The sequence below is a fragment of the Gymnogyps californianus genome, chromosome 11 (genome assembly GCF_018139145.2).
Source record: "Gymnogyps californianus isolate 813 chromosome 11, ASM1813914v2, whole genome shotgun sequence".
Lineage (NCBI taxonomy): Eukaryota > Metazoa > Chordata > Aves > Accipitriformes > Cathartidae > Gymnogyps > Gymnogyps californianus.
The window spans coordinates 23,959,116-23,973,520 of NC_059481.1; the positions used below are offsets into that span (position 1 = coordinate 23,959,116).

General features: G+C 53.5%; 1 protein-coding gene across 3 annotated transcripts in view; it reads left to right on the forward strand.

Moving 5' to 3' along the window:
* The first annotated feature begins 344 nt into the window (after nucleotides 1-344).
* FRMD5 (FERM domain containing 5) overlaps nucleotides 345-14,405 on the forward strand; it is a 113,432-nt gene continuing 99,371 nt past the window's right edge. For all 3 annotated transcript variants that reach the window (XM_050903624.1, XM_050903626.1, XM_050903625.1), the window contains exon 1: nucleotides 345-490. In XM_050903624.1, coding sequence (XP_050759581.1) covers nucleotides 389-490 — 102 coding nt within the window. In that variant the 5' untranslated portion in view covers nucleotides 345-388. The remainder of the gene's footprint in view (nucleotides 491-14,405) is intronic.

Below are 14,405 nucleotides of genomic sequence, written 5' to 3' on the forward strand. Positions count from 1 at the left end.
GCGCCGCCCCTGCCGCATTGGTTTGCGGCGGAGCCCGTCACCGCCTCGGCGCCGAGATTGGCCCCCGCAGCCGGCGCCGGGCACCCCCCCCCGGGCCTGCCTCCACCCCCCCCCCGCCGCCGTGCGCCGCGGCCCGGGCCCGGGCACTGCGCTCCGCTCCGCGCTGCTCCGCGCAGCTCCGCTCGGCCCGCAGCGGGGGCAGGGCCGGGCCGGGCCGGGCCGGGCCGAGCCGAACCGAACCGAACCGGGCGGGGGGGAGCGCCCGCCGTACCGCACCGCACCGCGCCTCACCGCGCCGGCAGCGGGGATGTGAGCGGAGGTTCCGCCGGCAGCGCCCGCCGCTCCGCCGCCCGCTCCGCCGCCCAGCTCCGCCGCCCGGCTCGGGAAGATGCTGAGCAGGTGGATGAGTGGCAGCAGCAGGAACCTGGACCGCGAGTACAACTGCACCGTGCGGCTGCTGGACGACAGCGAGTACACCTGCACCATCCAGGTCAGCGCCCCGCGGGGCTCGGGGGGGGGGGGGCGGGACAGCCCCGCGCCGGGGGTCGCGCTGCCCCCCGGAGCCGCCGCGCTGCCGCCCGGAGCCGGCAGACAAAAGGAGCGGAGCGGCGGGGGGGCGGCTCGGTCCTGCCCCGCCGCCGCGAACAAAGGCGGACACCCCCCTCACCCCCCACCCCCCGGCTCCCGCCGCCCGCGGTCCCCCGGCTCTCGGGAGGCGACCGGAGCGTCGCTGCGGGAGGCGGGCCGCGGCTGCCGGCGGCGCGGAGCCCCGGGGCAGAGCCTCCCGCCTGCGAGCCCCCCTCCTCCGCCGCGGAGGTGTGCGGGGATGGCGCGGAGAGCCGCCCGCCGTCACCCGGCGCGGGGGTGCCCGCAGCCCCCGGAGCGCAACCGGAGGTGGAGCGGGGCAGGGGCAGCCCGGCACGGCCACCCCCGGGGCCGGGGAGAGCCTCGGCCGTGCCCCCGCGGAGCCGGGCGGTGCTCGCCCTCCTCCGCCGGCTGCGGAGGCTCCGCGCGTCGCGGGGAGGACTTCGGCGCGAAGTGAAGTACCGGGGATGCTGCTGGGCAGGGATGCACCGGGGATGCTGCCGGGCAGGGGTGGACTCTCCCCTGCCTCCGCCGCATCCCGGGCTGTCCCCCTCATTAGCGCCCAGCTCTGCCCTAATGAGCGGTTGGGTTTTGTAATAGCCCGGAGCGGCGGGGCCGGGGTGCGCGTTTGCCGCTGCCCGCGGCCCGTGTGCCGGCCGGGGCAGGACCGGGACCGGGACCAGGACCAGGACCCGGGGCCGTCGCCCCCCGCCCGGTTGCTGCCTCGCTGCCGGGGGTTGCGCGGAGCCGTGGCTCGGCGCGGAGAGACCGTGGGATGTCGTGTTTCTAAAAACTGGCAAAACACGCTCACCGTCTCCGCTGCAACTAGTTAGGTAACGGGACCTTGTGACTGGGGGGCTGAGAGGAGCATCCCCGGCTCCGGCTGCTTTTACTCTTCGTTCCTGCAGTTATCATAGTCTCTGCAAGGGAGCTCGCCGAAAACCTGTCCGCTCTAGCACTCGCGCCTCTTCCTGCTGGTATCGGCTGGCTTCAGCCCAGTCCGTAGGCAATGGAAAATTCAGGGCAGAGTTTTGAGTAAAGGTGACTCAAGATGTGAATAGCAACAACTCCCACCTTCCAGCCTTCGCTGGGTCTCCCCCGTTCTCCCTGTCCTGCAACTCCGAGGAGGAGGGAGCACCTTTTCATTTACAGGCGGAAACAGGCTTTAAATGATAATGCTAAAGAATGGTTACCGAGGAATGCTGCAGGCTATGGGAGGCACCGTCATTTTTGCTTAAATCGTCTAAAATAGATAAATACGGTGTTTTGTGCAAATAACGGCTGAAGAATGCTAATGCCGCTCATTCCTCCCTCACCTCCCCCCCCGGGTTGTAAAGTGTGACCCAGTAAACAACTATAACGGCAACCTAGTTTATTTTGCATAAGCAAAACTAATTTGTCTCTCAGAGGTGGTTTTTGATACGAATTAAATGGAAAACTGTAGTTTGGGAGAGAAAGTGTAGGCAATGCAGTTAAGAAAAATCTGGATTTTCTGTCCTTAAGATAATTTAACAAGGTGTCGTCATTTTGCATGTCTTTTTTTTTAAGAGAAAATACCGCTTGATCACGTATTTCAGTGGCTTATTTTATGTTCAGCATAGTAAATAGTGAATCCTCGTATTTAGCACGCATGACCTAAGGTATAAAGAATTAGCTCGTATTACCCTCACAATCAAGGTTACCCCAGTTAAATATTTGTTTTCTATTGCTTTCCTGCTGCCTTATAAGCCAAGTATTTATAGTCCGTGCAAAATTAAAGCGTACATAGTAGGAATGTATAATGTCTCGCAAGTGAGAAAAACCATCACCGTACAGGCTGCGAGCGGTGAATGAGTTTTGAAGGTCATTCCCTCACGAGCGCAGATATTTCACGTCTTGCTGAGATCCATAGTGTTTCCTCACCCAGGCTGTTTCTACGCCTGTTGTTTCTAATTTATGTATTTCTATTTTTACTTAAATACGGAGAAGCTGTCCAAGGCATAAGTCATCATTTTCATACGCAGTGCTGTTAATCACGGCACACATCTGGGGAGCCAAGCTGCTCGCTGGAAGTTTGTAACGTGTGTTTTTGCTGCTGTACCCATGTGCCTGTGCCGCTCACCCCGGCAGCGTGTGGGGATGTGGAGGGGCTTTGTACCCTCCCTGAAGTGTGGCCCGTCTGATGTGTCGTCTGGCTTCTCCATTGCTGGGGAAAAGAAAGAAGCACTCGGAGGCAGAGCTGATTTTAAGAGGTCTTATTTACGTTTGAGGTAATGGCACTGGTTAAACCTGTCAACAAAATTAACCTCTGGCTGTGCTTGATAAAGGCGTGTGAGCAGGGGTTTGATGCTGCCAGATAATACCTGAATATTCTGTTTCTAAATAAAGCCTTTTTTATTTGATTATCTGAAGTTTACTTTGGTCATATTCCCATGTTGAACGAACAGTTCATTGTCTGAGCTTGGATGAATCCTCCCTCTCTTTTGCCCTAATTTTCACTCCCGAACAGCCCATCCGAGCAGGCGGAGGAGCCTGGAGAGCTCGTGCCTGGGTCCCCGGCCCCGGTGGGCTCAGGGACGGTGCTGGGGGGACAGAGCTGCTGCAGGCAGAGGGGGCATGTGCAGGGGGTCAGGGCAGCTGGGTCAGCACCTCCAGAAGCGGTTTTGTTGCTGGGGTTTTTTTTGTGTATTCCAGTAGTTTGCTGTTTTGGGGAGGACGCTGTCCCAGCGTCTGTCTCCGCTGGATTCCGGGGGATGGTCTGTGTCTGCCGGCGAGCAGGGCTGCGGGTCTCAGCCACTTGCCAGGACTCGGGGGCTCCCAGCAGCTGCCTGACCATGGAGATGTTGGGCTTTCTTGACTCAGAAAAGCTTATATTTTAATAGTATTACATGCCACAGAGGCACTTTTTAAAAGCAATAAAGGCGGTAGTTTGCAGCGTGGGGACCGTCAGATGTGAGAAGGCAGCAATGCCCATTAGTGCTCTGTCCCTTGGCATTGTGCTGACTGCTGGCCATGGGTGCTGGGGACCCCACTCCTGTGGGTGTCACTGCCCCGAGACGCGTCCCCGGGGAGCGGCTTGGCTGGCAGAGAGGGGCAGCCATTCCCGAAGGCTTTTTGTTCATCTCCATGGCAAGGGTCTGGTCTAGCAGTTTATTTAATTTATGTTTACCACCTTGTGCTCCGTGTCTCCAAACGCAGATGCGAAGCCGTTTGCCAGCGAGGCAGCCTTGCAGCCGTTGTTAGAATAAAGCAAGCTTTGAAGAAACGAAGCAATGCTCTTGCGCTGCGGTTTTGCTGTGACTGAGCTGCTTGTCTGAGGAAATGTTTTAAATTCTTCAGCGTGGTGTCAGTGGTGGTATAAAAGACTTGAAATAATTAATGATTTGCCATTGCTTGATGCATCAAGCATTTTCCTGAAAAGACAGTGGTGTTTTGTTTCAAACCTCAGTAGTACTACAAGAACGTGGAGATGTGAGAAAATAAATACAAAAATGTGGTTTCTCAGATTCAGAATGTAAGAACTTTCTTGCGTCAGATTGGAAACAAATTAAAACGAGCTCTTGACTATGCTCTTGGACAAACCCCACGTTTTCCACATGAAGCACAAAGTTCATTAGGAGACCTGACAGGATCATTAATAACAGGCAGTCTACACAAAGGGGAACCTTGGGTTTTTGCAGCGCTGGCTACTGTGAAGGTTATTTGTTCATTATCTTTTTATCTTCTGAGAGTTTCCAATTGCTTTTGCTGGGAAACAGGTTAGCAGACCGCTGCTTCCGCAGTGGGGTCTCTTGTCTGAAGTCCTGAGCGCAGGTGATGCGTTCTGCACCGGAGGTTGCTCCCTGCTGCCGAGAGCGCCAGAAACCACGAGGCTTCGTGCCGAGGAGTTTATCTCTGCTCCCAGAGCCTTCCCTTCTCTCCCGCAGCCTGAACCCGGGGTGCAGTAGCAGGGACTGATGCCAAACCTGTTGTCAGAAACGCGGAGTAAGGCGGGGTTTGGGTCCAAGGCTGCGGGTCTGCGCGGCGGGTCGGGCTCTCTGAGCATCGCCTGGTCTCACGGTCCGACACCGGCGAGGCTCCGGCAAAGCCACCGCAGCACTGCCAGTGCATTGTGGTAGCGAGAAGTCCATCGGCAAAGTCTCTGGGCTGGAACGGGTGCAGGATCGCACCCCTCCCAGCCTGCGGGTCCCAGGGATGGCGAAAGCAATGCCGACAGGTTTCTTTGGCCGGTTTGCTGTTGACTCTATTCAGAGGAATGTTTTTATTTGTAGCATTGGAAATGTATTTGCAACAGAAACCTATCATCCTCACTCAGCTAAATCTCAGTAGAGCTGCACGCTGGCAGGGCAGCATCCTTCATTCCCTGCTCAAACATTTACATACATATGGCTTGTGGGCTCAGAAGAAAACTGCCTGAAACGCACAATAGATTTGAAGACAAAGTAACAGTCAAAGCTGAGAGTTTCTTGGGTTTCATCTCCTTTTTCCTTTTAAATTTACTTTCAAGTATATAATTTTAAATACAAGGGATACAAAAGGCAGCTGAGGAAAACATCCGGTAAATGTCCACTGAAAAACTAGTGACATATTTACTCTCATTTTAATGGGGGGCAGAAACACAAGTTGGTTGGAGACCCACTGAAAATATTTCTAGTGCTGCTATCTCTTGACCAGCTGAAATGTCTGTTTTCTGTTAACTTTTCATACCTGTTTTACAACGTTACCTGCTGTGAAACTGCTGGCCATCCCCCTCTTAGGAGCCAGTCTCCTGAAAGAACTACTTCGCTTATCACTTTCCCCTATGAGATGTTGAAGACAAATATAGGTATATACACACAAACACACACACGCACAGTAATACCATTGTGGAAAGATATGTACAATAGCATCATGAAAGAAGAAATTTTCTGCTTCTGTCATGTAAAAATTAGGTAATGCACAGTAGGAGGCTTTTTTAAGGTGTCTGGGGAATTCTAAAAGTGCCTTGAGCAGCCCACTTATTTTTAATTTTTGACTCACTCTTCAGGAGCTGAAAGGGATTGTGTATATGGGAATGAGATGTCTGTGGCCACATTCCAGCAAAGCCGAGACTTGCACGATGCTTCGGTTTGCCCCACACAAGACTAGAGGCACCGAACGTGTCTGTGATCCCTCTCTGTTGGTACCCCTGGCAGAGCTGTTTTCTGGCTGCAGCCTTGCAGGTTGGCTTCTCCTGGCAGCCGTGTGTGAAGATGGGCAAAGACTGTGCAGCCAGCAAGACCCTCACTGAGATGCCGTCAATGGTGGCGGGCAAGGTCCTGATGGAGATGCCATCAGTCTGCGGAAGCTCTTCCACAGCTCACGTAGGGGTGGGGGTCCTCTCCGGGGTGGGTGGCATCATGCGGGAAGGTGGGTTCCTAAGCACGGGTAGGGGCGCTGGGAATGGCCTCTGCCTGCGCCGTGCTGGGTGAATTGGGGTGTCAGTGGAAAGTGGAGTCCTTGTTGGCTTGGGGGGTAGCTACTCGATAGCCGACAGGCGCTTGGTCCTACGTGTTCGAGGATGGTGTGCGCTTATCTTTGTCTCGCGCTATGCGAGGTGGGAGTTTGCCAGCGGGGAGAAAACCAAACCCTGTGGTACCCTCAACACTTCAGCCTTCTGGGGACTTGTAGGAATGTCACGTACCCCGTGGTGAGCACAGTTTGTGCAGGACTGACGGGAATCCCGACCCGACACGCAGAGCAGAGCATGCGTGTGCTCCCACCGAAACGGGAGCGGTCCCTCTGCCTCGCGCGGGGCGGCTGTGTCTCCGAGTAGGCAGTGGCATTGTAGAGCGAACCCTCCGAAATCACCGCGCTCCTGGTTTCCAAACGGCAGAGGAAGCGTGGCATGACTGTCACTTGTTAGAAATGCCAGTGCGTTACTGGAGAAGGCTGGGGAACAAGCAGGGATTTGCCATGCGAGAAGTGGTGTTGTATTTTATTTGCTGTCAATTTTGTCAAGAACAGACAATACCTCGTTAGCGCAAGGGTCGGACATTGGTGCTGCTGCAGAGAGAACTGAACGGTGCTTCTGTCATCAGCCACTTGTTTGTGGTCAAAAAACCCAATTACTGTTTGGTTACAGAAAGCTTTGGAGTTGCTTCTGCAAATAAGAAGGTTTCAGGTCAAATTCTTTTCTTTGAAATTTTTCCAGAGTAAGTTATCATAGCAGTATGAGAGCAATTTCATATTGATGATCTGGAATTGCCTGCAAGGCTGATGAATCCACAGCGACCGTCTGCAGAGACTGTGGCTCTTGCATGGCAAGAGGGAGATGGGGAACAGATTCTGACGGGCGCAGCAACGCTGCAGTTAACATGTGCGTGGGCCTGAGTTTGTCCTGCCGGGGCCAGGGGGATGATTTGAAAGGATGGGGCTAAATCCCCTCTTGTGGCAGGATTTGTAGTTACTTGTTTTTGGTTGTTGTTCCCATCAGCCTCTTAGAAGCTTCAGAACTCAGGAAAATATATCCTAATTTGTTTCTTCATCGGCCACCTCTTGTGGATTCCCCTTTTGTATTCCCAACGGAGTTACAGCTGCTGTGGCTCTTGGTGACTTTCTAAAATCTGCTCAAATTTATGTGGCACCTTCATCATCCCAGGAGACGTTTTTGCTTGTGTTCCCTCACCATGTCAGCAGAGCTCTGCCAGCTGCTGCCAGAGCCCGGGAGAAAGGCAAACCCACTGTCTTCAGTCACGACAGAAAGGAATTAATACTTTGAACGTTTTTTGGCGCTTTCACCTAAACACGGCAACATTTTAAGCAACCCTAGTTTTGCACAAGGCGCTGTTAGCTGGTGCAGTCTGGTTTTATTATGTTCCTTACAGAACTGGATAACGAGCTACAGACCTACCCAGGGCTACAGAGCAAACTGCTGGTGGAGGCCGGGCTGAAGCGAAGGTTGCTCTTGCTCTAAGCACCAGGACAAAGGAGGAGATGTGGAAGAAATGGGATGAGTTTTCAGAAAGGTCCAAAGAAGCGAGAAGACTCCCTGCGCACAAGTAAGGATGTCAGAATTAGGGTTTGCATGGTCATCTGCGTTTATACAGAAACCTCGGGGTATCTTCTGAGCATGAAACACAAGCCAGGTTTTTCTTTAGGAGGTGATGGTCTGCCAAACCAGCTCCGAAGTCCGTGGGCCGACGGGACGGCATTCCGGTGGGCTGGGCGATGCCCCGAGCCGAACCTCCTGCAGTCACAGCCCTGCCTTCACAAGGTCCGCAGGGCACGGGCACGGGGCGAGAGCAGCCTTTCAGAGGACGGAGCAGTGTGGACCAAGGCGCGAGCAACTCCCTGCACGAGCCCTGTGGCTGCCAGGGCGTTTTTGCATGGCGAGGAAGAGGAGCGCGAAGGGCAGCGTCCGGGGCGCTGCGGGGCAGGGGTATGCGAGCTGGCCCCACGTGGAAACGTGTTCGCTGGGACTCACGGACACGAAAGCTTTTTGTTGTTAGGCTGCAACGAGTGGATTGAAATGGCAGAGCGAAGATCCCCGGCTTCATGTGTCACCGCTGGTTCGCTGAGCCGTGCTCCGACGCCATGTAAAATACTGGCGTTTCTAGAAAATAAAAATGTGGGTATTAGACAGTTTTATCTGTGTTTAAAATATTTTGCTTGTTAAAAAAAAAATAAAATTAAAATTGGAATGAAATCTCATTAAATATGTCACCCTGGAGGTGTATTTGCCTGTGTGGTTTGTGTTCAGGGGTGCTGGAGGGCAGCGGGGGCAGAAGCGTGGTGGATCGGGCAGCGGCAGGAGCGGGGCAGGAGATGCGCCGGCTCTTCTGCACGAATCCCGAAGATCAGCTCCTTCCTCTCCAGAAAAGGAAGCGTTCGGAAGCAAATTTCTTTCCAGATTTCTGCGCCTGTCCGTGCCGGCAGCGGGGTCGGGGCAGCGGTCGCCCCGGTGGGTCAGGAGATGGTTCTTCTCCTCCGTCCCCCCCGCCCGGGGTGGTGTTGTTCTGGGGTTTGTGCGTGCACAAAATCGCTGCCCGTAAACCAGCCCCGGGCTGGCGGGCACGTGCCTACCTGACCATCTTAAGTGAAAGCATATTTTTAAGCTTCACACTCAAATTCTACACGTCTCCCCCCGCTGCCACCGCCCGCCTCCTATTCAAACAAGCCTGTCTCTTATTTTGTATATTTTGGGACACTGGCACAAGGAGTTCTCGCAGTTGAAGGTAGCTATTAAATATCCATTACGGTGTTTTCATTTCTAGGCAGAAGAGTAACTGCTGCCTTTTGCATTCAGTAGCGTTTGGAAACGAGAGGAAGAGTGGCGAGGTCTGAAGTCGCTGCAGCCTCGTCCCCCGGGTGCGCGGTCGGTGGGTGGATACGTGACAGTCGCGTGCAATCTTTCTCTCCCATTGCTCTGTGGCACAGATTTTGCGATGATCTGATTTTCCAGGAATTTACCGGGTGAGATGTACCGGGATGTGGTTGTTTCTAAGGTGACCTGTGGGATTTGGGGCTGCCCAGGCAGTTTTCCTGCGCGCGGTGCAGAGGTGGTCATGTCTGTTGTGTGATTATGGCCAAGACTGAACTGAATATCTGAAAAAAATGCCAGGTTCTTAAAGTCTTATTTTTTTCTGAAAAGGGAATTTTTTTTCCCTCCCAGTGCAGAGGGAAGTTGTGTGAAGCGCGCTTCAGACTGCCGGTGGAGAACGGCTCTTTTTTCTAAGCAAAAATGGGATTTTTGTAACTGCCAGTGCACCAAGCTGGCATGGTCCTGGGGAGCGGCTGGGCGCTTGGTGCCTCCTGCATCGTCGTTTTAAAGATGCAGACCGTACTTTGCCCTTAATTACTCTGTGGCAATTACCGTCCGTGTAGATTACCTTCACGGGTAACCATTGTCTTCGTTTGCAAAAGTGACTTGGCAGCTGAAATTTTGTGAGAAATATAGTTTATTCTACGCACACACAAAATGCAAGATGCCATCGTGCTTCCTCTGGCTTGTTATCTGTAGGGAACAGCAGGGGTAAAATACAGTAAAATCTTATTTTACTCAATAAAGTCAGCAGCTGTCTCTCCAGATACACGTCAGGAGCTGTGCTACTGAGCAAGATGGTGCCATTTTTACGTAATCAGTTTGTAGAGCAGAGCTGTATTGTAAGCCACGGGATCTTTTAGCTGCTCTGAGGATCAACTTTGTGCTTCCATTAGTGGATGATCCCAGTTCTCCTTATGGAAACTGGGGGTTCTGTTCTCCCAAATTGTTCAGTCTTTGGTCCTGACCAGGAAAGTTGATGTAAATGGAAACTGCTCTTCTGCGGACAAGGGAACAGACTGAAAAACCTGTCTGGGTTTGTAGGATGTACTTCACATGGTGAAAATGCAAAGGTTAGGAAATCCCTCCCGAAGAGGCACGAGCGTTGCAGGGCTCAGAGCCACGGGCTGGCTGCGCCCTCATAATTTTAACATAATAATTTTAACATATTTTCTTTAGATGTTTGAGCTGGGAGCCTCCCTCCGCTCCTGGCTGGGTTGCGGTCCCACCGGAGCTGAGCGTACGCCAAGACCCATTTTCTTTCCCTGGGAGAGCCAGTTTTCTGCATCGAGCATCTCGTTGGAAGTTCAGGGTTCACATGTGTTGTAGTCTTTCATATCTGGCAGTAAAGAATATAAGCACGAGACTCCTGAGCATGGAGAAAAATCTTAGGCTGGCCCGGGATGCTGCGGGAAGGAGTGAAATAAGGTGGGTCAGTACTCGCCAGGTACCGGTGTCGCACCAGATAGACGAGGCATTTTTATAAATGATAATAACAAAAGCTTTGGGGCGTTGTGCTTTGTGAGGCCAGAGAGACCTCCGCTACTTAATGTAGGATGTCAAAATTTGATCCATGCTGCAGCTGGAAATAGAATATTTTGGCTGCATAATGTCTGTTACCAAAGACTTTAATTATAGTGGCATATCTGTCATATCGATGAGGTTTTTCTATTTTTCAGAGGGTTTATAGCAGGGCTGTTTCAGATCGTATTGGCTTTTAGCTTGGCACATAAGCTCGGATCCCAAAGGAAATATCCATCTAGCTGCCTGTATGAAATTTTTCTTTAATAAAAAAATTACAAAAATTGATTAAGCCATTCTGGAGCTAGACAGAGACTTTAGGAATATATAGATTAGATAGTTTATAGCGATTGTAACTATACATTATCTATATACGTAACTCATAGAAGGGACAGTATATTGGGACTGGGGAAAAAAGCTGGAATCCAATATAGTTATGTTTGAAAAATAGATAATAAACATGCTGAGCAGGTACTTTTCATGAATCGATTTAATTCTCATTAGCGTTGCACTATATAGCATGCTGAGTAATATTTCTGGCTTGCAAACAACAACGGCTTTCCAAAGGAAATGTGTAATGAGAACAGAATGTCTTTGGGATCTGAAAACCTGGAGCTCCTGGGGCCACGGGAAGCGGAGAAGAGAAAATGTGAGGGCAGTAGAAAACGCAGCAGGAGAGGCGAGGGCAGGGGTTGGAGACGACGGTGAGACGGGATCAGGGCGGCAGGGGTGTGACAGATGTTGGGAGTGTGCCCGCCGTGCCAGGCCATCCTCCTCCAGCCGTACCGGGACCCCACGAGCCCCGCGCCGTCGGGACTGCTGTCTGAACCAAGCCTCGGCTCCTGCCCTTGCAGTGGTACTGTCGGACCTCCCTCCGAGGGTAACTCTCTTGGACCAAGCTCCTGCCTAAACCTTGCTGTTCCTGGGCTGTTCCTCAATATTTAGGTTCTTCTGCGGATCCAGAATGGACTTTTCTGTCTTCTGGTCCAGGTCCTTGTTACTACTGTCCTTCCTTTCTTCCACTGGCATTTATTACTTATGTGTGTACAGTTTTGCATCATTCTCATTTGCACGTTGATATAAAACCCCAAAACCTGCAGGGAACGATTCCCCCGCCTGTCACCGCTTCTGGGAAGCAACTCCTTAAGGCCGCTGACGGGGCTTTAACTGGTTGTGACTTCTGCTTTCCGATGACAGATTTCTTCATCTGGGGTTTTGGAATAAAGCAGAGGGTCTGCAGGGATTAGCGGTGGCTGGCAGCCTGCGTTCTGCCTTGCCTTGCTTCCCCTGGCGTGAGTGGGAGCTTGCACGTCTCCTTAGCAGTGCTTTGGTGTTGGCTAGGTACCGTGTCCCCCAGCTTAACATCTGGGTTTTGTTCTAGGCATAAATAAGGTGCTCATACAAAACTAATCCCAACGTAGCGTGCCTTAAATAACAATGACAGTGATACCTCTCTGGCCTTATGGGATGCTTCCCACTGTCAGGATTAACACATTGGCCCCTTGGCAAAGTCCCCCAGAATTAAATAAAAACACAACTAACAGGGCTTGGAGGAAAGAAATAAGGTTGAGGCCTTCCTTAGTAACCCCCAGTACCACCGAGCGGAGAGCATTCCTATTTCTATAGGGCTTTTTAATTAACATGTGGGATTTTGTTACGAGGATGTCAGCGAGTGTAACGGGGAACGATGTCTGAGGCATTTTAGGCTGATTCGGTTTTAAACTTCTGCGGGCGGGCTGTAATTCTCAGTCAGCTCTGCTGGGCTTTTCCAGAGAGATGTGTTCTTCGGACGCGGTTCATCTCTGTATCCGTGAGCTGACGCTGATGAGCCGTGTCACGTCCTGCCAGTGTCCTGGGGCTGCCGGGGGGAAATGCACTCGGGGAGCGGCAGCGCAGCCCCTGCGCCCCGGGTTCGGCAAGGTGCTGCTCTGGGTCCTCCACGGCTCCTCCCTGCACCGCAGCCTCCCTCGGCTGCACAGCTGGGCTAAGGGCTCGTCCTTGTTCCATCAAAGTTTCTCTGAGGACACCATTGGTGACAGACTGGGTGCAGGGAGTACGTCACGAGGGATGTGGCGTTTGCTGGGCACGGTGCCTGGGTTCATGGACTTGCCAGGGCCAGCGCCATGGGCAGTGAGGATGATTTCACTGTGCAGGGTTTATGTGGCTTTTGCAGTGAGAATAATTTCACTGTACAGGGTTGATGTTGCGTTGCACTGCAGGGTTGCAAGCAAAGGAAAAGCAGAGCAGCCTGCAGCAGAGCTTTTTGCTTGTCCCAGTGCAGGGCACGTCCCGACCCTTCGTGTCTCAGCCCAGGCGAGGAGGCTGAAGCCTTTGGCTCCCGTTGTGCCCACCCGCTGCCCCACGGCCCTTTGCAGGGTGCAGGACCCCGGGAGGTGCAGCTCCAGCAGCCCGGGGTTGAGCAGCGAGTGCTGGTGCTGTGGTCACAGCTCCTCCTCCGTAACCAACCCGAGACCTGCAACCCCCAGAAATACGATTCTGAGCCTGAAACATAACTGCAGCATTTTTGAGGAGGAGGTGATCCATTCTTGGGTACAAAGAAGTACAAAACCCAGCAGCGGCGAGCAGGTCCCCTGTAAGGGATAACTGCGAGGGGGACGGCAGTGCCGAAGCACCGCTGGCATCGGTGACAGCGCAGGGACGAGCAGGAGACGGCTCCAACCTGGGGCAGGGCTTGTCCCCCAGGACCCTCACCAGGGGAAGGCTTATCACAGCCGAGCTGCAACTCAGTTACGGTTCCTGCATCGCTGGGTGAAGAGGGAGTGGACGCGGGTTTTGCCAGGGGAGTGCATTAGTAACGGAGAGCGTAAGCAATTAAACCTCATGCACTCAAGACAGAAATTTCCAAGTCCCTCTGGCTGTCTGTTCACCCCCTGGAAGTGAGCAGGGAGAAGATGTATTCTCTGAGCCTAATCTGCCGTGTTATTATTTCCTAAGGAGCCTTTGTAGCCCTTGGGTGTGGGAAGGCACCGTGCCTCGAGCAGGGACAGGCGCCTAGGGCCGGCTGCCTGCAGTGGCCAGGGGCTCCTGCATCCCAGCAGACCAGTGCCCATCCCAGGCACAGGGCGGCTGGGAGAACCGATGCTGGGAGCTGGCAGTGGGGATTAGCCCCCGGCAGCGGCTTCGGCAGGGGGCCGGGAGAGCCCGGGTGCGGAGGGCATGCTGGAAAGCCGGGAGGCTGCTGGGTGGCAGCTGGTGGCCCTGGTCTTCTGCAGCCCTCTTCGGTGTCCTTCGTGAGGTTGTCACTGGCAGGTTAAATGGTTCCCTGAGACCAGGAGAGATTTTGGGTGCCTCACCCTGCCTGGGCTGGGGAGGTAGGCAGCTGCCCCTGCCAGGCCACCAGCTTCCTTTCATGACTTTTTTCTGTTACAGCTAATCGAGCTCTCCTTGACTTCAATTCCGAGTCAAAATTCGGATTCCCCAGGATGGATGTGAATGTTGTAGCCCAGGTCTAGAAAATGGGCTGCTCTTCCCAATGCTCAGGTGCAGCGGCCGAAAAGCTTCCCCAAGTACAAGGGTGCTGGTGTTTCCCTCACTGAGCCAGCACCAGTGCTAGACCTTAACTGAAATGATGGGCTGTTCTTTTAACCAGTCCTCTTAACACAAGATTTCCCATTCCCTCTATTTGTTTGTCTGCTTATTCCTCACCCCTGCGGAGAAGTGGCATCTTCAGCAGGCATGGCCTCGGGGCCGGCCCCGGGGGCTTGGCAGAGGTGTTGGCAGCGGCTCGGTGGTCGTGGTGCCTGTAGGATAAATGCGAGGCTTAGGAGGTGAGTTGAGCTGGGCTACACCCTGTGCAGTTTCCACGAGACAGGGATAAGAGTAAGAAGCAGCCCAGAATGGCTGCTTGGGACTTGGGAAACCGTAAATCAGCCTGAAAGGAGTGACTGCACGTTGACCCCCGCAGACACTGCCTAATTGTTTTATTTTGCTTTGTTTCACGGATCTCTGTGGAGAGAGAGGAAAAGTCAACGTCGTGGTGCAGCTGGCGGGGCCGGGGATTGCCATGGGAACGGAGGAA